Source organism: Sus scrofa, chromosome 11 (genome assembly GCF_054392235.1).
Source record: "Sus scrofa isolate SSC_HxYL_T2T_F1_AM1 chromosome 11, Sscrofa_HxYL_maternal_Yorkshire_Landrace_v2.0, whole genome shotgun sequence".
Taxonomy (NCBI): domain Eukaryota; kingdom Metazoa; phylum Chordata; class Mammalia; order Artiodactyla; family Suidae; genus Sus; species Sus scrofa.
In genome coordinates this window covers 71,656,009-71,683,903 of record NC_139393.1, presented here as the reverse complement: position 1 = coordinate 71,683,903, position 27,895 = coordinate 71,656,009, and the positions used below count along the sequence as shown (strand labels likewise).

The window sequence follows — 27,895 nt, the reverse complement described above, 5'->3', positions numbered from 1 at the left end:
AAATGCTGGCTGCATTTTCCCCAGTACTCAGGCTAATGAAAACGCTGAAAGTAAACTGCCATTACCCTCTTAAAGTGCAGACCCAGAACAGGTCATGCGGGAAAGTGCCAACATCAGAACTACAGCCAAAAACATTTCTGAGTGGCTGGTAGGGGAAAACCTGAGCAGCTCTGTGACCAGGAGAACATCAGAGACACATTTTGTGGGATGTAAAAGTCGCTGATAAAAAAGTGGGGGTGGGAATCACTGAAGACTTTCACTGCTTTGAAGTTAAGATAGGTTTTCCTTTCAATAGATTTTAGTCCTAACAAGGTCCTTTCATATTTGCTAAAGCCCATTCTGGATTTGCGTGCTTCTTTCTACAACTAGGACATTGTTTCCAAAATGCGGATTATTTGCAGGTGCACAGGGGCACTTGCCAAAGACACAGGTACCCTGGGCCTCAGCCAAGACCTAATGAATCAGAAAATCCAAGGTGTGGTCATTTAGTTTTGATAAGCACTCTAGGTGATTCTGATGAACAAGGGAAATAAAGGTTTTAAGGGTTGTAGAAACTACATGGGCTGAAAAGGGTCTATGATCTAATAGAAAAAAAATATTTCAATGATTACTTCAAGCCACCATGAAGCAGTCTGCTGTGCTAACACCTACCCTGGCCCCCACTCTTCTTCTCAGCCATCTGTCCCATCTTTAGTGAAAACAACTGCAGGACAGATCTCTAAATTCCTAGACCCCCTTCCACCAGAAATTTTATGTACATAAGGGAAAACGTAAGGTTTTTGCTTAAATCAAAAAATGCTTCCTTCATCAGTACATAAGCAGCTTGACAAAGTCAGCCTCAGGAACATTTAAAAGTTTTCAGCAGGTCATAACGTTACTGTACACATCTGCATGGGAAGGAATTTCAAGCCTTAGACAGTTCAGCGGCATTTAGAGGGAAAATAAATCAAAAACTCCTACTCAAATAATTGAGCACAACATCCTGAATATCTTCTGAATGGATCCCTTTCAGCTTACACTCCTTGGTGCATCACATAATCCATCAGAGAGTCAGTTATCACTTTTTCCACTAAAACCATGTTTAACGGTTAGGCATCTGCCCGATCACAGTCACGACAGAGCTGGATGGTTTGCTCAGAGGCACATCCCTGAGCACCTGCTCTCTGTGAGAAGTGTGAAGATGAACAAGGCCCTGTATCTGCCCTTTAGATAAGTCCAGATTCAGGGAGGGAAAGAAATCCATAAACACGTAGCTTAGTGAGTTCAGAGTCACATTCAGGGGCTCAAAGGAAGAGATGGGGACTCAACAGGATTTGAGGGTTAATTTTCTATTAACTTGGCTAAACCGCAGCCCCACACTCACTATCACACACATCACGGTGAAAGCATTTTTCAGATGAGGTTGACATTTACATCCGTGGACCTGGAGTAAAGCAGATGATCCTCCACAGCGTGGCTGGGCCTCGTCCAATGAGTCAGAGGCCTTAAGAGCAAAAAGACTGACCAGCTCCAAGGAGGAGAATTCTGTCTCAAGATCACCTCCAGACTAGGTGCATTTTAGCTAAAGCATCATGGTTTTAATCTTCTTTTACTTCACGAAGGCCTGCAAGACAGTCAGACTAATGTTGTTAACCAAGCAAGACTGAGAGTTTCTAATTATCTACAAGGCCCAGGAACCGAGCCCAGGAGCCAGGCCAGCAGAGTTTGCACAAACACAGGCTGTGCAGGGCCACCTTCTCTCTGTAAAGGCAGGTCCACCAAACCCAGTCGGGCTGGTCTGAGATTCACAGACGGACACACACAACAAGGGGACAATTCAGATCTATTCCCACTCTGGATAAGGTCTAGTCCCCAGGGTTGAGGCCCCCACCCCTTCCAGGGCCCAAAGTTCCAGAAATGCCTGACTCTACTCTGCCCCCTCCTCTGCATTTTTCTGGCTGCTGGTACAGGCTGGGCCACCCTGGGCCTCTGTGGGGTCCCAGCTGTCTCCTATAACTGTTGTTTTAGTCAATCCAGTATTTATTTGATTTCCAACATGGGCCAGACATTGTACAAAAGAACTGCCAGATAAGAGTCTACAGTCAGGGGGCTTAGAACACTCCTGGGAAGTTAGATCACCCATGTGACATGTGCTGGGCAGTGCAGCAATGGCTGTGCACAGAGATGGAAGCCCTAGATCAGCAGGAACACGAATGCTGGGAGGGGTCATGGGGCTGCGGGAGGTCTCAGCAGCATTTGCTTAAATCTAGGACAGAAGAGAGAGTAGCCCAGGGGGCCAGACAGAGAGAGCAAAGACCCCAAAGTCGGGTTCAATGTGGTAGGTCACAGAAACAACCCCCCTGAGCTCCCCAACCAGAGTGGAGGGCCATGTACTGGGAAACAGAGCAGCCAGTGGAGCCTAGAGTTTAAAATTTTGAATCTGCAGGAAACAGGGAAACTTTGAAGGTCTGTCTTCAGGGTAAGAATAGACGATGAAAACCACACTTAAGGAGACAATCCTCATGCCAGAAGCTATGAAGAATGCAATGTAACCATGGTTAGGAAACCAGGCTTTGGGCAGAATCCTAGTTCTGTCATTTACAGGCTATGTGAGGAAGGTGAACTATCTCACCTGTTACGGGAACCTGTTTCCCGATCTGTGAAATGGGGACACTAATGCTTATCTCATTCACCTGCTGTCAGGATTTAATGAGATGATCAGTAAAGGCTTCAAGAGCTCCTGGACCACACAGCAAGCCCTGGTGGTAGTGATGGAAAACAGAAGCTGTTACAATAACAAAACAGCAAACAGCAGCACACTGCATGTGTGAAGCCACCATCTGGACAGATTAGTGTCACTGAGAATGTCACCACAGTCCAAGTGCATTCCCAAATGTCCTCTTTCAAGAAGTGAAGGCCCTGAAAAAGGAAGTTTATTGAACAGCATGGAGCATCCCTTAACGGTGCTGCTAGAACCCCCATCAGAGAAAATGAATTCAGGGGACCAAAACTGACTTCGTCTGACTGATCTGTTTTATGAGTAGTAGTTTTTTTATAGTATAGAAAAAAAAATCTCACCTTACATGACAAGACCCCAAAATAATATACAATCAATATAATCACACCCAGAGCTATGTGACATCACTAAAGATCTATTATTAGCCCATCCATCACAGTGAAGAAGTAGGAACCAAACAAATTAGATTTATGATAAAGCCCAGAACTCAAGCTCATGCCCAGGCAGCTCACAAAGACCATTTATCCTCATTTTAGACCTAATCATCAGCACAAAAGTACTAGAGCACCTGCGGGGAGCCACGCCCTTGTCCTGAAGATGTAAATTATTTGTCCCTGGTAACTTAGGAAAAGGAGACAGTGGGGATGGTGGGAATCACACCTGTGAAAGGAAGACGCAGCTGGAGAGGCTGAGGCAGAAAGGGAAAAGAGGACAGGGACGAGGAGGCAGATCCAAAGGCGAGCTCAGCCCTCCCCAAGCAAGGCATCCAGAGCCAAGAACCCGCTGTAGACACAGAACTAACAGAGGCTGAGCCCTTCGTCCTGCCCAGGAGCAGGGACTGCTCAGCAAGCTCCTTCCCTCCTGGCCCAGAGAGAGTCCTGCTCCCCCAGGACTGTGCACTGTCGCTACCCAGTCATTCGCGTCAGCACAGACAATGGATCTGTTTGCTGCTCCTGCTCTGAACATTTTAATCGCCTGACGTCGTCACTGCTCACCCAGAGTCCTGTGCCACTGCTACTGTTCCTCCTGCCCAGAAATGAGCAGGGACCTTACAGGACCTGTAACGACTCCACCTAAGACAACAGGGGAGGACACAGGACAATGTGGAATCACGACCAGCTCTGGCACTGAGAGAGTTAAATCTCACCTAACTAGACCAGTGGCCCAAATAAAAGAAGCAATTTTATGTAAAATCCACCTGCAACTGACACTTAAAAAACCTGTCACCAAACCTTGACTCTTCGGATGCTGACGACCGCCTCGGACACCTTCTCAACGGCCATGGGGAAGTGGAGGGTGCCCGTCAACCGCAGAGCCTCGAACAGTGTCACCATCACAAACACTTGGCTGGCTGTGATCACGTTGCCAAGGAGCACAATGGTGATGAAGGTGACAAAAACCATGATTTTGCTCAGAGCAAAAAATGAGGCCAAATTCAGTCCTCTAAGGTAGGAACTTCTCAGAATCTTGGAAACTTCCTTCCTGGAAAAGAGAGGAGGAAACAGGTTTTAAAGAAGCATCAACAGTCAAGTCATGAATTCCAGAGCCTTGGGAGGGGGGGCCTTTTGAGGGGGTGGACACGGATTAAGAGAAACCACCCCCACAGCATGGAGACACTACACAGTGCACACCCGGGGGTCTGCCCGACACAAGGACCACACACCTCATCACTTCATCTTGCTTCCAACTAAAGGAAGGCTTAAGCTCACACTTTTAAACATTCTGGGTCAATGAGACCAAGTTTGAACATTCATTCAACAAAGCACTGGGAACCACAAGTCCTGTGCAGGCTCCTCCCTGATGACAGAGACACAGCCTAGCCCCTCCAGGAGCTGGTGAACTCGTGCGGGAAGAGAAGAGGCAACCCCAATACTGGGAGACACTGAGACACTAGACAGAGGCAGCCAGCACAGCCGCACAGAGCACAGAGCAACCTGGAACCCGGAGCCATGGAGTCAGGCTGAGTTGCACATGCATGGAACCTGAGAAGATGAGCTGGCGTGGGTCAGGCCTGGCGGAGGCCAGAGAAGAAGGAAGGCAAGAGTGTGTTCCAAGCAGAGGGAGGGGCACCCACGAGGGTGCAGAGGTGAGAGGTGACAGGGTGCTGCGGAGAGGTATAAGCCCCTTGTGCTGGAGTATAAGTACTCATCAGACACTTACATGAAAGGTGGGGAAAATTCCACACATAAAGCAAAGCAAAAAGAACAGTATTTCATGGCTCTGGAATGAAGAAGACTGACTGGCAAAATTTGGGCTGAAACAGGTATATCCAACATCTATAATCGCCCCCATTTGTGGTACATTAACTTAAATGACAGTTTTAGTTTAAACATCATCATCTTGCAGTTCTTGTTGTGCCTCGGTGGTAACAACCCCCACTAGTATCCATGAAGATGTGGGTTCAATCCCTGGTCTCACGCAATGGGTTAAGGATCCAGCACTGCCGCAAACTACAGTGTAGTTTAGATGTGTCTTGGATCTGGCGTTGCTGTGGCACAGGCAGGTAGCTTCAGTTCCAATTCCACCCTGGGTCTGGGAACTTCCATTTGCTACAGGTGTAGCCCTAAATAAATAAACAAACAAACAAACATCAATCTCAAACACTAATATCTTAGAACCATTGCTTACTTGGCATTTGCAGTTATTAAGAAATATTTGGAATTTCATTTTTACATAAGTAAGAAGCAGATAGATTTTTCCGTTAAGGAGAACGTACAAGGAAGAGCAGGTTAAAATAATGTCTCCACTATTCTATTAACCACACGGCCACATGTGGAGGGGGGAGGGGGTGGATAGTATTTAAATTCAGCTTAATGTGAAAGCTCACTAAGATTTCTAAATTCATTCAGTAAAAATGGGGGGGGGGGAGTACAAAAATATGATGTGACACATAGTAAAACTTACCTTCTCAATCTGGCAATAAGATCCGCAAGTGACTTTTCCCAAGTGTACATTTTTACTGTTCTGATGCCAGTTATAACTTCACTCACGGTCCTGATCCTGTCGTCTGTGTAAGCTGCGGTCTCACTCCTAAGGGGACAGACGTGAGGGGTGAGCCTTAGTGACCACAGCCCAACTTTCTGTAGCAGCAGCAGGGAAAAGGGAGGGACCAGGAGTCACATGATTCCATGCGACACTTTCAAACTGAGGACACAGGCAGGTCCTACTCAAAGCACAAATGAGAAAGACTTCAATGAGCCAACCCTTCAGCCCAATTCAACAAGCACCTTGGAGAACTTGCAGGATCGGCTACGGAATACCTGAAATGAGTCGGATACAAACCGTCTCCACAAGGAGGTCACAGTTGGGCAGGAAAGACAGAAAGGAATCTAACAGGAAGACAGGCTGTGCTGTCATAACAGAGGAGTGAAGAGTGGGGAGCAGAAAAGATGGGGCTGTTATTTCTAAAGGGAAAGGAGAGCAAGAATATCCTCAGAGACCCTTTAGCACTGGAACAGGCCCTCAAAGGATAAGGAACATCTCTCCACTGAAGAGATGGGAAAGGAAATCCCAAGAAGAGAAAAATAACACACAGAAATGTACCAAAACAACAACTCAATGTTCATCACCTGACACCCTGGACAATGACCTGGCTCTAACCCTCGAGGACCCACTTCAGGACTAACTCATCACCATCAGCTCTTTCTTCATCATCAGACACTTTTCTATCCCATATGCTGCTGGGAATGGGGGGCTTTAACAAAGAGATTATTACGACTGACCTTGCCCTTGAATGCTGCTAACTTAATGGAGACACTGAATTAAAATAAGACTTGGGAGTTCCAGTTGTGGCTCAGTTGGTGACGAACCCACCTAGTATCTATGAGGATGCGGGTTCAACCCCTGGCCTTGCTCAGTAGGTTAAGGATCTGGTGTTGCCATGAGCTATGGTGTAGGTCGCAGATGCAGCTCCAATTTGACCCCTAGCCTAGAACTTCCATATGCCACAGGTATGGCCCTAAAAAGAAAAAGAAAATAAGAACTAGACTTCCCACTGTGGTGCAGCAGGATCAGCAGCATCTTGGAAGCGCTGGGACACACGACTGATCCCCAGGCCAGCACACTGTATTAATTATCCACCTTGCCTCAACTGCAGCTTAGGTCACAACTAAAGCTTAGATCTGATCCCTGGACCAGGAATTCCATAGGCTGCAGGGTGGCCAAAGAAGAAAAAAAAGTAAAACAAACAACAACAATTAATTCACAAACATGCATACATGAAAATGATTCTAATACAAGCATAATAAAAATATATGCAGCTAGAAATGGGCCAGTAAGATTATTACTATTTTTAGCAATGTTTAAATAACTCTGACATGAGTAAATTCTGCTGTAGGACACTCTACCTATTCAGGTGGGATGCCAGGAGGAGCCACGAATGCCTTTGCTTTTCCCACTTCAAGTTCAGCCTTCAACTTAAGGCTGGAGCCTCCCTCCCCTGGCTAAGCCTGAAGAGGCTACAGTACACGCAAAGAGAGCAGAGAAGGTATTTATCTTGTTTTTAAACAAACGCATTGAGCAAACTTTGAATGTTTCCAACTATATGTCACCTATTTTTTAACCCAGGGTTTCTCTTACCGGAGTGATGAAAACAACTTCCCGATGCAGCTTTGCAAAAGCAGAAGAAGAATTAGAACCGCCATCCCCGCAAGACACGATATTCCTACTTCCATCCAGAGCAGGGCAGTCACCACAACAGCCTGCAGAGGCCCCACCCACAGAAAGTGCAGGAACATTGTCACCTTAAAAGAAGAAGACGACAAGGACCTCTTAGGACTATATCAAAACACAACCCGTAAGGACACAGTAGAGAAACTGTCTGCTCTGAAGGGACAGACAGCAACCTAAACAGAAATGATCACAGCGGGTTTTCCACCTGCTAAAGCAGAGATCCAAGCCTCCGCCCCCGATGAAGCAGCTCCAGGTCAGCCCAGAGCCCACAACAGGGAGACCAGAGCAGCAGCACTGGAAGCAAGATGCTGATTTTGTCTAAAGACCACAGATGAGCTCAGGGCTTCCCCAAACTCTCTCTGCCCCAAAACTCAGCCCCCATCAGTCCAGGGCACAAAAAAAACTATATTATGGTACCTACCACACTCTCCAATACTTGTGTATTTATCTCCCTGACACGCTGGGGCTTCTCCAGGGAAAAAATGAAATCTTACTCATCCCTGAGACTTAATAGGGGCCTTATGTCATGTTTGATGAGTGAATAATTGAAAGAGAAGTGGTCTAGTGCAATACAGATCTGCCCAGCAGCTACCACGCCCTGGATAATGTGATCTTTTCATAAGGTAAGTGTAAGAAAGAGAGTGGGGACAGTGGACAGCAGGCTGTGTCTGGCTGGGGACCGCCCCCCCACTATCTGGCATGATTTCCCAAAGGCTCCCTGGGCAGCAGGCACTGAACAGGGCACAGGGGGATGACAATCCCTGCCCCCAGCCCACACCACCTGATCGAGGAACAGACAGTCCCGCAGCAACAGCAACACAATGTGCCAGGAAGGGCCCTCCAGGGGGACCCTCAGGGACAGTAACCAGGCTGGGTAGGACCACGGCTGCCTGTTTATTACTAGGAAAACAAAGTTCTCACCTCCAGGACAACACACAGTGTTACATCTAAGCTGCACACAAAAGAAATGAGTGGTGGATAAAAAGATCCCTTGTCTTAGGTCCCCTAAAGAATCCTGGCCAACACCCAAAACTGGTGCCTGGTGTCCAACAAGCTAAACCCATTAGAAGGACAGGAAATGGAAACCATCCCTCAGGTACAGCTCACCTGGTCAAACCTGTTCACGTCATTGGACAGCAGATTGACTATCTGGCCGGTGCTGGCCTCCCTCATGGCCAAGTTGCTCAGGCGAAGTGCCTGAAATGAGAGAAGGAAACAGAGAACTGGATTCCTATGGTGACACCAAGTCACTCTGAGGTCACAGCAAAAGGGAGCGTGTTTTCATGGGCTCTTGAGTCGGGTCAAGAGGAGCAGGATGACCCCGGACAGCAGGGCTTGGGCTTTTTTTTGGCTGTGCCCACAGCATGGGGAAGTGCTTGGGTCAGGGATCAAAGCCAAGCTGCTGCAGGACACCACCAGATCCTTAACCCTCTGTGCCACAAGGGAACTCCCAAACATAGGCTCTTTAATGTGGTGGCAGCCACACCCTCAGCGACAGTAAAGGGAGGAAAAGGAGGTAGAAGCAACCCCCCCACCCTGATTGTTGGTGACTTTGGACATGCCCACATATAAAGCATACAGGTTTAGACTTAGGAGTCAACTAAAGTAAATCTGAGACATGGTTAAGTCAAGGATAATCTAGGAGGTGGAATTAACATCCACTCACTCCTGTGCATAAGAGAGAAACTGGAGCTCCAGCTGTGGTGCAACAGGATCAGCAGTGTCTCTACAGCACCAGGATGTGAGTGTGATTCCCTGCCTGGCACAGTGGGTAAAAGGATCTGGCAATGCCACAGCTGCCACATACATCACAAATGTGGTTCAGATCTGATCCCTGGCCTGGGAACCCCATATGCCTTGGGGCGGCCAAAAAACCTTAAAAATTCAAAAATAAAAGAGATAACTAAGAAGGACCTACTGTAAACCACAGGGAAATCTACTCAATACTCTGTAATAACCTGTATAGAAAAAGAATCTGAAAAAGAATGGAGACATATATAACTGATTCACTTTGCTGAGCACCTGGAACTAACACAACATTGTAAGTCAACTACACTCAAAATTTTTTTAAAAATCAAACACAAACACTACTTCTGTTGGGAGAACCTGTGTTCTTAATGCCAGTCTGTTGGCTTTACAGAAAACACAGCCTGTGCCCCACAATCTACTTACTTGGTTAAAAGTTCTAACAAAGTGCCCTAGAGATCTGAGGACCCTGAACAGACACCATGAGCTGTTTCAACAGATGCCAACTGGACCCGCTGATCCAAACAAAATGTCAAGTTCATAAAAACCTTATTTAGCCCTGAAGGTAACAAAAAAAAAAAATCAACAATCAGGAATGTGAAATGATGTAGCCATGATGGAAGAGAATATACAAGTTCTGCCAAAAATTGAACATAAAGTCAGCAGATAATACAGCGATTCCACTTCTGGGGATGTACTCAAAGGGACTGAAATCACAAACTTGAACATGTTTTTTGTACACCCGTGTTCACAGCAGCCTCGTTCACAACAGGCAAAATGTGGAAACAACTCAAATGTCCTCTGACCACATGAACGGATACTCAGAATGCTGTATACATCGATCATGGAATATTATTCAGCCTTAACAAGGAATTCTGATACCTGCTACATCATGAATGAACCTTGAAGACATGCAGCTTACATAACATAAGCCAGACACAAAATGACAAACATTGTTTGATTCCACTTATATGAGGCACCAAGAGCAGCCAAATTCACAAGGAGAAGCAGCAGAATGGTGATGGCTCTGGGGGAGGGGACTCGGGGGTGAGTGTTTAATGGGCTCAGAGATTCAGTCTGGGAAGAAGAAAAGGTTCTGGAGATGCATAGTGGTGACGGCTGGACCACAGCATGAATGCACCTAATGTCACTGAACAGCGCACTAAGGAGTTGAGACGGTAAATGTCATGCTGTGTATATTTTAGCACAATAAAAAAAAATCAATGATCAAAAACCAAAAGTAATTTTCTCAAAGCTGTGGAACAGTAAATAAATGACAAGTCATTTTTATATATGATACAGCCCTCAGAGTCATTTCAAATTCAGCTGAAGAGAGCACTAAAATGCTGAAGGGGCCACAGAGGGAAGCTGGCAGATGTGCAGCCTTAGAGATCACCTTTAAAAGGGCCCAAGCCAGAGTTGCTGTTGTGACTCAGAGGGTCAAGAACCCAACACAGTATCCATGAGTATGTGGGGTCGATCCCTGGCCTTGCTCACTGGGTTAAGGATCCAGCATTGCCACGAGCTGCTGTGTAGGTCACGGAATCGGCTCAGATCTGGTGTCACTGTGGCTGTGGGCAGGCCCTGGGCTCACAGGGCCACAAAATGCATGAGTCTCTGCTCCAGGAGAGAAGAGGAGGAAACAGATGTCATTTGGCTGACAAGAATAATCCCAAGAAACAAAAGCTCTAGGAAAGTACCAACTACGGGAAAGAAATTAAATTTTCCATTTAAATTGTTTGGTTTTAGCTTTCAATAAGGATTCACTTGTTAATAAAAATTACATGTAATTAAGGTGTGCAGTGTGATGTTTCATACAAATACACAATGGGAAAAGATTACTATAATAAAACCACCTAACACATCCATCAGCACACACTGTCATCCTCTTTTATGTGAGGGGAGAGCACTTACCACCTACTTTCTCAACAAATTTCAGGCATACAGTACAGTTAAATAAGGATTTTTTTTTTTTTAAGTAAAGGAGAACATCCCAGAGCAAAGACGTATCCAGCATCAAGTTTATAAAGAGCGTTTCAATTAATGACATGGTGTATCTGTGTCAATTTCTTTGTAAAGACATCTAAAATCCTAACTCCTTTTATACTAGTTAAGATCAGGGTTAACTATGGAATGTTACAGCATTTCTCATTACAAAATCACTGAACACATCAGATCAGGTATCATTAAAAGTGTTACAATGCATACTCGACAAAAAAGGAATACTGTATTAAGAAAATAACTTGACCATGCACAAAAATAAACTCAAAATGGCTTAAAAACTTAAACCTGAGACAAGATACCATCAAACACCTCGAAGACAACATAGGCAAAACATTCTCTGATATCAACCTTATAAATGTTTTCTCAGGTCAGTCTCCCAATACAACAGAAATAAAAGCAAAAATAAACCAATGGGACCTAATCAAACTGACAAGCTTTTGTACAGCAAAGGAAACCATAAAAAAAAAAAAAAACAAAAAGACAACTTACAGAATGGGAGAAAATAGTTTCAAATGATGCAACTGACAAGGGCTTAATCTCGAAAATATACAAACAACTTATACAACTCAATAGCAAAAAAGCCAACAATCCAAGTGAAATTTGGGCAAAAGACCTGAATAGACATTTCTCCAAAGAAGATATACAGATGGCCAACAAGCACATGAAAAAATGCTCAACATCCCTGATTATTAAAATGCAAACCAAAACTACTATGAGGTACCACCTCACACCAGTCAGAATGGCCATCATTAAAAGACCACAAATAACAAATGCTGGAGAGGGTGTGGAGAAAAGGGAACCCTCCTGCAGTGTTGGTGGGAATGCAAATTCATACAACCACTGTGGAAAACAGTACAGAGGTACCTTAGAAAACTATACACAGAACTACATATGACCCAGCAATCCCACTCTTAGGCATATATCTGGACAAAATGTTCCTTGAAAAAGATACATGCACCCACATGTTCATTGCAGCATTATTCACAATAGCCAAGACATAGAAAAACCATGTTCATCGCAGATGAGTGGATTAAGAAGATGTGGTGTATATACACAACTGAATACTACTCAGCCATAAAAAAGAACAAAATAATGCCATTTGCAGCAACAGGGATGGAACTAGACACTCTCAGACTGAGTTAAATAAGTCAGAAAGAGAAAGACAAGTACCATAGGATACCACTTATATCTGGAATCTAATATTCAGCACAAATGAACCTCTCCACAGAAAAGAAAATCATGGTCATGGAGAACAGACCTGTGGTTGCCAAGTGGGGAGGGAGTGGGGTGGACTGAAATCTGGGGGCTCATAGATGCAAACTATGGCCTTTGGATTGGATAAGCAATGAGATCCTATTGTGTAGCGCTGGGAACTATATCTAGTCACTGATGATGAAGCATGATAATGTGAGAAAAAAGAATGTAAACATGTATGTGTGACTGGGTCACCTTGCTGGGAGTAGAAAATCGATAGAACAGTGTAAACCAGCTATAATGGAAAAAATAAAAATCATTATTTAAAAAAAAAGAAAATAACTTGAATGAATACCAACAAATTCTCTCCAAAATTACTAAAAATGATGCAAAATTTAAAGTTTTATCCCAAACAGCTCACTATTTTTTTAATACTACTAAAAGCAATCATAGCTATAGAATATACTGAGGCAGTCTGTATTCGCAACAGATCTCATCTACATTATTCTTTAGTTAATGCAATTATGTTGAAGAGGCAGTTATGTAAATGTCATTTAAAGATAGAATCATACCCTTCCCTAAAACATTCTTTTCTACTAGATTTCATTTTATAGATTCAATCACCGACGTTCACTTTTAAAAACAAGTTTCATGTAAACAAAGCTTTTAATGAACACCAAAAACAAAATTTCCATAAACACCACTATCAAATTTAGGCATGAAAACACTGAAAATCAATTTGATATTTTTATTTCTTTTTCTTCTTTTTTCCTTTTAAGGCCACAGCTACAGCACATAGAGGTCAAATCAGAGCTACAGCTTCAGGCTACACCATAGCCCCGGAAATACCAGATCCAAGCTGCATCTGCAACCTATGCCGAAGCACGACAACGCCAGATACTTAACCCACTGAGCAAGACCAGGGATCAGATCTGCAGCTTCATGGATACTAATCAGGTTCTCAACCCACTGAGCTACTATGGGCACTCCAACTTCATACTTTTAATACTTACCTTTAAATTATATTTTGTTACAAATTCAGTGGGTACCATGCAACAATGTGTGGCTAAAAGCTATCAAAGGCAGCCCTGACCTGATCTCAATACAAAACTTTTCATTATTTGCTGGTAAAATTAGGTTAAACAATAACAAAATTGCCTTAAGGCAAATAGCAAGCTTCTCTAGTAACGGGTAAATGATCCCAGTTACAATTTTTTTTTTTTTTTGGTCTTTTTGTCTCTTTTAGGGCCACACCCACAGCATATGGAAGTTCCCAGGCTCGAGGTCCAATTGCAGCTGTAGCCACTGGCCTATGCCAGAGGCACAGCAACGCCAGATCCGAGATGCAACCTATACCATAGCTCACAGCAACACCAGATCCTTAAACCACTGAGTGGGGCCAGGGATTGAACCTGTGTTCTCATGAATGCTAGTCAGGTTCACTGACTGTTGAGCCATGACAGGAACTCCCAAAACCGTTCATTTACAGAGACCTTTCCCAAAATACCTCTGAAGCTTCAGGGGAGGTACACGCTTTGGTAACAAATGACACTTACCTTGCGGTAAATCATGTGGCACACGGCTACCCTCAGCCTCATCCCCACACGCTGAATGTGATAGAAGTACAAGTGGTGCAGAAAGGCCCAGGTGAGCACGCAGACGCTCAGCCCTGCGGCGTAGGCCAAGGCTTCGTGGAAGGCGGCAGAATCACTGGGATCATAGTATTCCAAATAACTAATAATTTTCCCCAAAAGGACAGGCTGAACTATTCTGGTGCCTTCCTGAAAGAAAAAAGTCATATTGAGAAATTCAAGGCATACTGGTTTTTCTTAACACAAGCTGTACTTTTATTATTAGCGTGTTAAAAAGACACTTTGACAATATGCTACATTCATAGCTAATCTAGGAAAAAAATATGCAGATCTGCTATCTTCTACAAGACAAGCAGAAAGCAGTTTTAACCTCAAACCAATTGTTTACATTCAGAGATGATGAAGCCTTAGTACACTGTGCTCAGTACACTGGGGATGCTCAATAAATACCATAACCAGTGCTTTAGAACACACTTGACAAAATACCAAGTGAGTCTTGGCCTAAGATGAAGACGGAAAAAGGCGGCACAAGAACGGTGAGAAATTTGCTTCCATGTGAAGGAGCCCTGCTGGCAACCTGTCCCTGTCCCCTGTGTTCTCAAGGCCCCAGCCAACAGGAAGTCCAGGTGGCTCATGCACAGGAGACACACTCTTGCCATCACCTCCTGCTTTAAGAGCCTTTATGAACTGAGACTTTGGCACAAACACAGATCCAATCCTTCCCTACTTGAGGTTCACATGTCAGTAGATCAAGAGAATGGAGCCCAGATTTTCTTGGTGAATCACAAAAAACCAAGGTTGGGAGGCCCCCAGGCTCTCAGTTCTGGGGAGCTGGGGGCGGGGTATGTCTTTACCTCCTAGAAGCTGGGATGTTCCCTGGAATCAGAAGTTAAACATGCCATAGGCAAAGCTAAAAAATGATGTCTTCCATGGCTCTCCATCCAACATACGCTGCAGCTGCTGGTTTGGGAGAAACACTATCCGTCATCTATCCCCCAAGACAAAAATCAAATCCTAAACCAATGAGATGAGAGGCATGGGGGCTATGACCTGAGTAAAACTTGAGAAAAGCAATTTTCTATCCCAATGTGAAAGGCAAAGGAACAGCAACACTTACCCACCCTGTGAAATAGCCACTCCACCCACAGCCTACTTGCTCCCTCTAGTTACCATGTGTGAGGTCCCTTGTCCCCCATCAAGGACCCAGAGATTATCAGAGAAAGACAAATATATGACATCGCTAATATGCAGAATATAAAATAGAAAAGAAAAGAAATGAATTTATTTCCAAAACAGAGACTCAGAAACATAGAAAACAAACAACCCATGGTTACCAAAAGGAAAGGAGAATGGAGAGAAGGGTAAATTACGAGGTTGGGATTAACAGATACAGACGATTATACATATGATAGACAACCAACAAGGACCTACTGTATAGCTCAGTAATGACCTATAAGGGAAAGGAACCTTAAAAATACTATAGAAATATGTGCGCTGTAACATAAACCTGTAACTATGACAACACTGTAAATCAATTATACTTCAATAGAAATTTGTTAAAAAGCGAAAGATAGAATTCATGGAAAACTGGCCTAGGCATCAGAACATTTTGCTTCAGAAACCAGATCAGCCATCGGATGATGATGACTCCAAGCCCATCACAAGCCCTCGTGCGCCTCCAGGTCCTTATCCGTGGAAATACCTGCCTTCTTTACTTCGAGGGAATCCTGAGAAAACTAAATGACATATAACGGCTCAGAGTGCTTTGAAACCAGCACAAAAACAAGTGCAAGCTATGATCACTTTATTGCACAGAAGTCCTGGGAAGAAAGCTACTCGATTCTTAATGGCAAAAGCTTGGAAAACTCATTTGCTGCTGAGAGGTGATCATGGAGAACATGACCTCTTGAGAAACCTCATTCATAAAAGCCAGCTTTTCTAGATAGTAATTAACAGTTTCACTTCTAAGCATATTCTTAAAATTCCTGACCATTATGGAGCTCCCTTGAGGTGCAGTGCATTAAGGATGTAGCATTCTCACTGCAGCGGGATCCACTGGCCGGAAATCTTCCACATGCTGTGGGTGAAGCCAAAAAAAAAAAAAAAAACTAACCATTCTGAGTGCAATCTTTAAAAAATGAGTCACCTATTTCCTGACTCCTTAAAATGGATTGAGGGGATGGGGGGAACAAGTGAAATAGGTGAAGGAGATTAAGAGGTATAAACTCCCAATCATAAAATAAATAAGTCACGTGGCTATAATACACAGCATAGGAAATAGAGTCAATAATATTGGAATAGCTTTGTGTGGTAACTACACTTATCAGTCAAAATTCTCTAATGTATAAAAACATTGAATCACTATGTTTGTACATCTGAAATGCAAGTCAATTGTAATTCAATTTTTAAAAAATTTTGATTCCACAATTAAAACTTACATAAAGCTTTAAAAAAAGATAAGGAAAATGGACTGGAAAACATCACCCCCATTATGACTCAGTCACTGTGGACACCACTCACATCTAGTGGCTAATGCTATGTGCTCAGGAACCAGCAGGTGTGCACAGCAGCTCTGCTCTGCAGGGCCCCTGTCCCCTTTGCTCAGTGCTCCCTCACCCCTCCCTTGTGTGTGGTCCTCAGAGGCTGCTCAGGGCCCACAGTGTCTCTGCCCCCAGCAGCCACTCCTCAGCCTCCTGGGCGGAGGGGAGTGAGGGACACTTGGAAGAAAGGGTTGGAGAATAAATGCAAAGCCCAGGGCAGCTCTTGGGGAACCAGCCCTGAATCGAGGCACAAAGCTCCCTGTAGACTCAGAGGGTCTGCTTCCTTCCTGTCCATCAGCTGAGCTCCAGAGGGAAGATTTCCACAAACACGTGCCTTCCTACAGCCTCCACCTGGACCAGAGACAATCAGCAAGCGTGACCTTGGACAAAGGCCAAGTGACCAGACAAGCCCGGGCTATTTCTAAAGGTCACAGGAATAGGACGCAACCCCGGCACTCCTCCCCTCTAAGGGGAAGGGACTGGGGGAACCCACACTGACTCTGTGAGGTCACCCCACTTCCCTACCAGCAGCTTCAGAGAGAAGGCCCCAGATGATTTGGGGAGGTGACCTGTGTGTCTCTGGCCCATGAAGCAGCTGAAGGCTCCTCCTCGCCACCCTGAGGGCCCTGGGCAGGCAGAGACCTGTCCTCCCCACGTGCAATCCCCGTGGAGGTGCACACAGGGGCCGGGCCTGGCAGGAGCTCACTGCTTGATCTGTTCTCATCAGGGGTGGCCTCCAGGAGCTCCAGGGTCAACATCAGCCTGGTACTCGCTTCTCTGAGCGTTACTGTCATCCTCAATTCTCATAGAACAGAGGTTTTCATACTTCAAAATCCTGACACTAAAAGCCTGGTCCTCAACTGGCATCACCTTCCCCTTCCCGCGGACGCTGCCAGTAGTGCTGGGGGAGGCCCCGCCTGTGCTGTCAGTGGTCACAGCACACTGCCTGGGAGTCACCAACAACATTGGCCTTAACAGCCAGAACAAGCAAGCACCCTCCTGGGAGAAAGGTCAGCTTCACGTCACATTAATTTATCTGCTACCCACCCAGGAACTGCCTGGTCCCACCCAGCTGTCACCCTAAGGCCTCAGGCCTGAGGCACATGGGAAAGTGGATTCAGACAACAGGACAGGAGCAATGTCCACACCCAGGGGCTGACCTGGGGTTCTCATTCCTGATGAGCAAATGCATCCCCAGATTCAGAGACACCTCCTCTCAGCAAGCAGCCACGAGCTCTCACTAAGTAACAACAGAGAGGACTCAGCCTGTGCCCAGATCAGCAATGTCCCAACACAGTCACCACCCCAGACCCGCTGCCTTCCCACAGGTCCATCTCAACGAGCTGGTGTGTAATGGTGTCACAAGTGTGTGAATGGACGTGTAGACATAGCTCACCAGGGCCGCCACAGCTCACCCACGTGGGGATGGTAAGGAGGGAAGGTGGCTTCTTCCTAAAGGCTCCTGACCCTGTGAACCCAGCACGACGCTGCTGCCAATGTCACACTCTCGGCACTTCCAGCTCCCGGAGGACGTGGCACCTGACTCCACCCTCATTTATCATTCTCAATCGGAGCCCCTGCTCCCGGGAGTTCTCAGTACCCTGTTTATTACCCTGAGGCCAATTCAGGGTGCAGGTGTCTGAGACCCTGGAGGCGAAGCTCTCAGGACGAGCCTCCCTGACCCTGGACAAGCCGTCAGTCCTTAGACGGTCAGGCTCATCTGCCTTTATGCTTCGTGTAACCACAGGCACACATGTAACCACGTGTACTCAGTGTCCTCTCTTCTAGAGTGGGGGTAACATAACACCAAGGATTTCATGGACTAAGCCAAAGAAACAAAAGTGATAGGCCATGGAAAGTGCTCATAACAGTTGCTGACTACTTAAAATTGTTACTAAACTGCTAACAGTCCTGCTGCCACCACAAATACCACTGTAACTGAGATGAACCTACATTACCACGAGTACTGTTAGTATTACTAGGGAGTATCAGCAGCTGGTACTGCTAAAAGTACTACTAGTACTGTAGAGATGAGCTCATGTTACTGCTAGAGTACTTCTGGGACTACTAGTGAGTATGAGTCCCTGATACTATTATGAGTACAGCTAGTACTACTATTGAGGATGAGCCCCTGTCACGGCTATGAATACTGTTAGGACTACTGCTGAGTATGAACCCCTGTTACTATAATGAGTACTGCTAGGACTACTTTGGAGTATGAACCCCTGTTACTATAATGAGTACTGCTAGGACTACTACTGAGATGAACCCTCAGCTCCTCCACTCCCCACCTTCTTGCCATGACCACCCAACAACCACCCTCTGAAAGAGGGGCCAGCGCTCTACCAGTGGCCGCCTTGGGCAGCCCCCAGGCTGGCCTTCCTGGACCCCAGCAGTGAGTATCACTGGGCTGAACAACTGTGGGATCAACACTCCCCCCTGCCCTTTACACAGCACTGCGGTACCTGGGGGCTCTGTGTCCTCTCAAAGGTGACACTCCGCCCCTGCACCTGTCCCCACCCTCTGGCGCATGGTCAGCCCACCTTTGTCATCAGTGAGAACTCGGACTCCTGGCACCATCAGTCACCTGGGAGCTGACAGAGTCTCTGGTTTCTTCAGTGTGGGGGCAGGTTCACCTACCTGGCCACCCTCTGCCCACAGGGCCCTTCAGGACAACAAGAGCCACATCCCCCACCTACAAACCCCCTGCCCACCCTCATCAGTCCAACAAAATGTACTGATGACAACTCACTACCTTCTCCAGCTAAACAGCCCTTTCCTGGCAGCTGCCCCTCTGTCCCACTTGCTGTCACACCCACAGGCTGCCCATGTCCCTAAGGCAGCACAAAGGTACCACAGAGAACATGAGCCACCAGGAAAAGGTGCAGCAGACACCCCGCAGCCACAGCCCACAACAGACCGGCTGACTGGCACTGTGCCCTGGGGGGAGCAGTCTCACTGGGGACCTTGACCCAGACTCTTCAGGGTCACAGTGGTCACAGACCTTTCAGCTTCAGGCTTTGGTCTCGCTCTGAACACCCCTTCCTACACACTCTGCAAACGCCAGGCTGCCAAGCCTCCCCCTTCAGCCAGCAACACCGCTGACAACCAGGGACACCAGCCAGAATGAGTGGGACACAGAATACATGGTGAAGCTGGAGCTCCCCCCACAGGGAGCTGGGGTTTGGGGTACCCGGTCCATGGGGAAGGGGGTGCTCCTGGGAGCTCTGGGCAGCTTCAGCCCAGATCTAGGGCCCCAGTTCTGCTCCCCTGGAAGGACAGAGGTGACGCCCCTTCTTAGGAAAGCGTTTATCAGTTATGACCTGGTGAAGTTAATTATTTCTGAACACCAACAAAATGTCGTTATTCTGAACTCTGGTCCAAGTTTATTTCCCCCAAACCACAGGGCACATATTCCTTGAGGTTGTAGGATCTTGTTGGGTCAAGGATCACTCTTAGCATTTACATTATTTATTGAGCACCAACAATGTCTTAACATGGTATCAAATGGCCTTTCCTTTCAGTGCCATCCTTCCGTGACACTATGTTTTAATCAGGTAAAGAAAAACAGCAATCCCCAGGAGGTCCAGGCCTTTAAGCATCTGTGCATTCTAAACACAAACACAACCGCTGAGCTCCATCATCATCCCTAGACAAGACTTATCCTCAGACCTTCAACTACTGGCCTCTCTTCCCTCCGTCACGTCCATCTCAGGACTGAGCCACATACACTAAATAGCAAGGAACTGTATGCAAAAGCTTTACCTCAAGAAACATCAAAATTCCCCAAACTAAATAGGGTTTCCAGTAACACTTGATGATGGCTTTCATTAAAGAAGGCTCCCGTGCATCTTTCTCAGCTCTCGAAACTTCTTGATCCCAGTACCTGCGAGGAGACACAAAGCACAGTAAAGGACAGCCTGCCCACCACAGAGAGCATGGGGGAGGGGCAGCGTGGAGACAAGCCTCTACTGCAGGGCCCTTTGTGACTGTCCCCTAGGGGCTGGCTAATGACTTGCAGGCTCCTGAAGGCAGACAGATGCAGACCCTGAAGCACCAGAACAATAGGCTTTGAGGGAAAGAGGCCCAGTCTCAGGACACACGTGCCTGCCAAGCTCAGCTGGATTCACAGCACAGGAGCAGCCCAGGAGGGCAGCCGAGCTCCTCCAGGGACACCCCCTCGGGGACAAAGCCTGGCATCCAGGGCCTTGGCTGCGGGCCCCTCCTCTTCCACAAGCGCCCAGGACACACACGGGGTCTCCACCCTTCAGAGTCGGCTCAGCCCGGGCTCTGCCTGAGGGTTGGGGGCTCCAGGAGACCCCAGGGGAAGGCAGAGCCCACTCCCACCACCAGCCACACGGAGACCTGCTCCCGCTTCCTCCCCTGCGCCTCGCTGCCTGCTGCTCACCCTCGCAGCTCTTCTCCAAGGTGCGCGGAGCGATCTTCTGGAAGCACCGAGTACATGTCATCTTCCTCTAACCTCCGCTTGTAGCCAACTCGCAACAGGGGGGTTAGCCACCTGTTAAAATGGAGAGAAAAGGAGAAAGACATGCATCCAAACCAGGCATCTCTGTCTAATTAGAATCCTACATTCATGGGCTTTGCCTTAAAATGGTCTAAGAGTTCCCGCTGTGGCACAGCGGGTTAAAGAGCCAGTGTTTTCTCTGGAAGGTTCAGGTTCGATCCTCGGCCTGGCGCAAGGGGTTAAGGATCTGGCATTTCCACAGCTGTGGTGTAGGTCACAGCTGAGTCTCTGACTAGATGCCTGGCCTGGGAAGGGCAGGTGAAGCCAAGAAAAACAAGAAGGTCCACATTTTAAATATACAGAGATATGGGAGGGAAATTAGTTATTTACTTTCACACACACGCACACGCACACACACACACACACACAGAGTCCCTAGCTCTACAGGCTGAAAGGCCCTAAAAGAGAGAGAATTCCAGACCCCAGATCTTCGGGTTTTGTTTTTTTAACATAATTTTTCTGCTTTGTATTGAGAACTTTTAGGAAGTACTCTCTTAGCAGCTTTTCATGTGTGCGACACAGCGTGATTAACCACAGTCACCACACTGGACACCACATCCCATGACTTGCTTATTTTATACCTGGAATCTGCGCCTTTGGGCACCTTTCACCCACTCCTTGGTTTTTTAACATCCTTCCTAAGATGAAGCAAGGCTCCCTGAAGAAATGGCTGGTTCCAAGGTCTGTGTAAGCACCTGATAATTAGCTTCTTTGACTTTAATGTAAGTCCCTGACATTAGGCTTTGGAGACACGCGCTTCAAAGACATCCATCTCCATGGACACAAGCCAGCCTCAAAACTAGATAAAGACAAAAGGCCACCTCGCCCATGAAGTTCCCAGTTTTCTTTTCTTTTCTTTTCTTTTTTTCTTTCTTTTTCTTTCCTTCCTTCCTTCCTTTCTTCCTTCCTTCCTTCCTTCCTTCCTTCCTTCTTTCTTTCTTTATTTGTTGCTGTTTTTTTTTTTTAGGGCCGCAGGTGCAGCATATGGAAATTTCCTGGCTAGGGGTCAAATTCGAACTATAGCTGCCAGCCTACGCCATATGGGATGTGAACCATGTCTGCAACCTCACCACAGCTCATGGCAACACCAGATCCTTAATCCACTGAGCAAGTCCAGGGATTGAACCCATGCTCTCATGGATCCTAGTTGGGTTTGTTTCCACTGAGCCATGACAGGAACTCTGAAGTTCCCATTTTTAGAAATCTCTGGTGGACCTAAGAACAGATCATCTCACTGACTGCTTGCTTCTCCTTTCCTGCACCTTAATTCCTGCTCTTATATTTTAAATTCACTGGCAGAAAGTGAACCCAGAAATGCTAGGCATCCTGCCCTTGACCCCAAAACGGCAGGACACCAAGCCCACACTTACTCACACATACTCTCTCTACCCAGGTGTGCCGTGAACCCTCCAGGACACGTGAGTGATAAACCTTGAACTCTGAACATTTCAAAGTTCCCTGATGGTTGTTGCTAAAACCTATCTCACAATCATAAGAGCCACTAGGGCCGGTCAGCCACACACTGGCTCCAAAAGGGCCTTGTCTGTGGGGGCTGCCAGAACCAGTACACGCCCAGGTGAGCAGCGCCCCAGGCATGCCCACCCACAGCATCGCTATCAACGGACCAAGACCCACAGGCAGAGAAGGTCCATGATGGGCCTGGGACCTCTTGCACCATCAAGTGAGGAAGCGCTCAGGAATCGTGAGGATGTGTAGAAAGACAGAGAAGCCAGCTTGAATGGCTCTCACTACCCAAACCTGGGATACTGTCAGCATCACGACAAATACATGGCAATGAATGACAACCCATTAAATAATGAAAGACTCCAGGAGTCCGTACTGCCATGTAAACAGGAGAGAAGGGAAAGCTCTAACAAACAAACAAACATAAAAGGAACCACAGAGTTAGAAATTTATCAACAGAAGTTAAAACTACTGGAACACGATATTTACATAATCTCAAATTATCTCTCTGCAAATTATTTATTAACGTTAAAAGGAAAGAAACAGTAACTGTGAAGAGGATTCCCCAAGACCCTATTCAAATCCATTGTGCATTATTCAAATGATAATAATTAACATGCAGAGATAGCCCAAAGATTAACACTATTTAACTGATTTGGGCAGAGTTAGAAAATTTCCAAAGCCGGACAGTAATAACCCATAAGGCAGAGACCACATTTCTCTTATTTATTGCATTATTCTGGGGACAATATGGGTGCAGAGGAGATGCCCAAGAATTATCTGTTGAATAAATGAGTGTCTATGAATTATCAAAGAAGAAATGAGAGACTGAACTTCAGATTTTTCAAACCCTCAACACCTGGCACCTCTAAAGAACCCCAGTCCATGGAGTTCCCACTGTGGCTCAGTGGTAATGAGCCCAACCATATTCATGAGGACTAGGGTTCGACCCCTCATCTCGCTCAGTGGGTTAAAGGATCTGGCGTTGCCATGAGCTGCGGTGTAGGTCACAGACACAGCTCGGATCCTGCATTGCTGTGCCTGTGGTGTAGGCCGAGAGTCACAGCTACGATTCAACACCTAGGCTGGGAACTTCCATATGCTACGGGTACAGCTCTAAAAAGACAAACAAACAAACAAACAAAAAAAACCAGTCTAGGAGCCAGAAGACTGGAGTCTAGTAGCAGCAGTGGTTCTGAGGATCCAGGGCCTCAAATGTGGCCCTTCCCCTTCTCCACCCCAGTTCAGCATTTCCATGACCAGTATCTCTAGGTCTCAATTTCCTTCTAAAACAAAAGTATACATCTGTGAGCTTTACCACTAAGTAGGCAAGAAATATACCGGCCCATTAATCCTACGGTCACAGCCCCCTACCTTATCACCACACATCTTCCCAAAACTTCTTCCCACACTACAACCATTCCGCATGATAACTGCCCTAATTCCTTAATTGACACATCTGCACACAATTCAGTAACATAGAATAAAGCAAGGAATCACAAGGAAAATATTACTCGTGCTGGCCAACTCCCAGGGTTTTGAAGGGATTAAATCAGTACTGGTTGTAACTAACAAGGAAGGGACCTCACCACCAGCAGGTGCCTACTTAGCACACAGCTGCTGCCTACTTAGCACACAGCATGCATGGCCACCACTAGGTACAGGACTCAATCCTGACCAAGACCTCTCCGAGCCCCTGAGTATCTGGTGGGACTCGCCCCTGAATGGGGGGCCAATCAAACGCTTTCTCCCAAACTATGAAGTTCCATCCCCCAGGAGGGATGACAGAGCTCTGGCTTCCAGGCTCCAGGGGTCCCTCCTGAGAGTAAAGAGCACTAGTGCCTAACCCAGGAAGCCTCCCATGCTGCTCGTTGGGATTCCTAAAACCACAAACCATAGGAAAGAAACTACCTTACCTGAATCAAAGAACTGTTCTGGATGCTGAATTCAATGCATGTGAACATGCAATTCACATTTTCTTAGTTAAAAAGACACCTAGGAGTTCCCATCGTGGCAAAGCGGAAACAAATCCGACTAGGAACCATGAGGTTGTGATCCCTGGCCTCGTTCAGTGGGTTAAGAATCTGGCATTGCCATGAGCTGTGGTGTAGGTCACAGACGCACCTCAGATCTGGAGTTGCTGTGGCTGTGGTGTAGGTCAGCAACTATAGCTCTGATTCGACCCCTAGCCTGGGAACCTCCATATGCCATGAGGGCAGCCCTAAAAAGCAAAATAATAATAATAAGACACCTAACTCAAGGCTTAAGAACTCACAGAATCTGGTGAGTTACCTTGATGTTGTCACAGGCTGCTCAGGGTTTATCAGTCCATGGAAAATAAACATCTGTGCATTTAGGCTAACTTAGGAGATATGTCATCTCAAGTGGCTCTCAAAGCTGTGCCTCGGTACTGGCATCACCTGTGTGAGTGCCTGCCCATCTGCAGTGGCCCCCACCTGCTTGTCCAGTCCCATATCCCTTCCCAGCAGGAACCCTTTCTCATGGCCAGGCTAGTTGCCATCCTATCCCCTCAACACACTCGCCGACACTCCCTCTATTCCCCAGCCCCAGTCTTTAGCCTTTGTTTCAAGTAGACTTTGCTTTCTTTTTTGGCCATCCCTGCAGAATGAGGAAGTCCCCAGGCAAGGGATCAGACCTGAGCTACATCAATGACAAATGCTTAACCACCAAGCCACCCAGGAACTCCAAATAAAAATATCTTAGCACAGTTTTTTAAGTTCACAGCAACTCCGAGCAAAAAGTACAGAGAGTTCCTGTATACCCACTGCCCCCACACACACAACCTCCTCCTTACCAACCTCCGTCAACAGAGACGGTAACTGATGCTATGACTGATGAACTTACACTGAAACATCCATCATTACCCAAAGTTCATGGTTTACTTTAGTTCACTCTTGTTGTGCAATCCATGGGTTTTAACAAAGGCGTAAGGACATGTATCTAAATTATTATACCTCACAGAGTAATGTCACTGCCCTAAAAATCTCCGTGCTCTCCTTGTTTATCCTTCTCTCCCTCCAACCCCTGTCAACCACTGATCTTTTTACCATCTCCAGAGTTTGGATAAATGCCAAAAAGAGGAAAGGCTGAATCATATAATAAGCATATGTTCAGTTTTGGAAGAAACTGCCAAAGCAGCTGCCCCATTTTGCATTCCCATCAGCAATGACTGAGTGTTCCGACCGCCCCCTTTTTAAAAGCCGGCTTAACTGATGACACCTATTCAAGTGCCAGCTCCTTCACGGAGCCCTCTCGGAACTCTCCAGCACACCTCGCTTCCTTGGTTCCATGGGTAATTTCTATGGCACTTCTCAGATGTCCTTTGTACCTATCATCTCATCCCTAAAGTCACTAACTGGAAGCCCACACACAAGATCATGACAACAAACTTGTCTGGTGTGGTACATATCAATATTTTTTTAAATAATAGCTAAAAGAAGTAAGAAAATTTCCCATAAAAATCCACATTCTAAAATGCTCTTGGGCACTCAGGGTCTGCCCACACTGAGTACCCATTTCCCCTGATTTTCTATGCCACTTGGATATTTTCTATCCTACCCTACTGTTATAAAGGAAACGTCAATCACGGTATATCTATAATGACAGGAGCATTCTTCACAGTAGCCAAAAGGTGGAGGCTACTCAAGTGTCCAACAAGTGGATAAAGTATGGTAGACACAGACACAGAATATTATTTACCCTGAAAAAGGAAATTCTGGGAGTTACCACTGTGGCACAGCAGGAACAAATCCGACTAGTAACCATGAGGTTGTGGGTTCAATCCCAGGCCTCACTCAGTGGGTTAAGGATCTGGCGTTACTATGAGCTGTAGTGTAGGTCACAGATGTAGCTCGGATCCCGCATTACTGTGGCTGTGGCGTAGGCCAGCTGCTATACCTCCAAATGGACCCCCAGTCTTGGAATCTCCACATGCTGAGGGTGTGGCCCTAAAAAGCAAAAATAAAAGGAGGGTGGGAATTCTAGGAGTTCCCACCGTGGCTCAGCTAGTTAAGAATCCGACTAGTATCCATGAAGATGCAGATTTGATCCCTGGCCTTGCTCAGTGGGTTAAGGATCTGCATTGTTGTGGTTGTGGTATAGGCCAGCAGCTGCAGCTCTGATTTGACCCCTAGCCTGGGAACTTCCATATGTCGTTGGTGCAGCCCTAAAAGAAAGAGAGAAAAAAAAAAAAAAAAAAAAAGGAAGTTCTGACACGTGCTACAACACAGATGAACCTTAAGGTCATTATGACTCACCTCACAAGAAGTCCCCAAAAGAATCAAAATTATACAGACAGAAAGTAGAACAAGGAGGACTTCCCCTCGTGGCTCAGTGGTTAACGAATCCGACTAGGAACCGATGAGGTGGCGGGTTCGATCCCTGGCCTCGCTCAGTGGGTTAAGGACCCAGCGTTGCCATGAGCTGTGGTGTAGGTCGCAGAAGCAGCTCCGATCCTACATTACTGTTGCTGTGGCTGTGGCTGTGGCCGGTGGCTACAGCTCCAATTAGAGCCCTAGCCTGCCTCGGGTGCAGCCCCAGAAAAAAAGACAAAAAAGAAGAACAATGACAGCCAGGGGATTGGGTGAGGGGGTTGTAGTAATGGGTACAGAGTTTCTGCTTTATAGAAAGAGAATTCTGTTGATGTGATGATGGTTGTATAAGCATGTATTGTAATTAATACCACTCACCTATATACGTAAAAATGGTAAATACTGTGTAAAATTATACCATATATTTAAACTATTTTAAGAAACACTAAGTTCACTAAAATTGATTTCCTTACCCACTGATGGGTTGCAACCTCATGTCTGCACAACACTGGTGTGGACAGCTGCCCACTGTGCAGACACTGCCCTTAGCAGCGCCATCTCCGTGACAGAGTGGGGCTCACGCTGTAACCCCTGTGACCAGTGTGGTTCCCAGAAACACTGTACATTCATGAACACATGATCCCATGGACATGACCCACTGCCATCAGTCTGCAGTGACGCCTGCAAAGACGCCTCCCTGGGGAGGCTGGCTTCTTCCCCACAGGACAACTCTGGCCCTCAGCCAGGGCTGGGAACCATCTGCCTGGAGGAAGGGAGGGCTTCTGGGAAGAGACACAGTGGTCACTGCCACAGCACAGGAACAGCCACCTCGGGCCCAGGAGTAGGAGACAAGAAGGTCACACGTGGGCCTTGGATTCACACACAATCCTCACCAGCCACGCCGTTCACACACAAAAGTCCACATGGAAGTTGTTTACTGGGACTGCGGCTATGATTAACAGACTCTTTGTCTGTAAAACCTCGGCATACATTTGCATCACCTCAGCCCTGGACAACCTAGCAGTGCGGTGTTTATAAAATCTGTATACAAATATCACCGTTTTTGTCCAAAATTTGCAGGAGGCTAAGAGAACTTGGCAGTCATCCCACAG

The 27,895-nt window shown here is 46.4% G+C and overlaps 1 protein-coding gene across 12 annotated transcripts in view; it reads right to left on the bottom strand.

The window, feature by feature from the left end:
• Positions 1 to 27,895, bottom strand: part of LOC110258728 (ATP-binding cassette sub-family C member 4) — a 208,159-nt gene that overhangs the window by 153,507 nt on the left and 26,757 nt on the right. For 10 of the 12 annotated variants that reach the window (XR_014819744.1, XR_014819742.1, XR_014819748.1 and 7 more), the window contains 7 exons: positions 20,872 to 20,982; positions 20,229 to 20,349; positions 13,888 to 14,112; positions 8,495 to 8,584; positions 7,295 to 7,458; positions 5,621 to 5,746; positions 3,949 to 4,198 (listed from right to left, as the gene is read on the bottom strand). Coding sequence is in view for 4 of the 12 variants with exons in the window: in XM_084982122.1 (XP_084838248.1) it covers positions 3,949 to 4,198; positions 5,621 to 5,746; positions 7,295 to 7,458; positions 8,495 to 8,584; positions 13,888 to 14,112; positions 20,229 to 20,349; positions 20,872 to 20,982 (1,087 nt within the window). In the remaining 8 variants the exon portion in view is untranslated. The remainder of the gene's footprint in view (positions 1 to 3,948; positions 4,199 to 5,620; positions 5,747 to 7,294; positions 7,459 to 8,494; positions 8,585 to 13,887; positions 14,113 to 20,228; positions 20,350 to 20,871; positions 20,983 to 27,895) is intronic. The other 2 variants (XR_014819746.1, XR_014819747.1) reach the window with 1 other exon arrangement.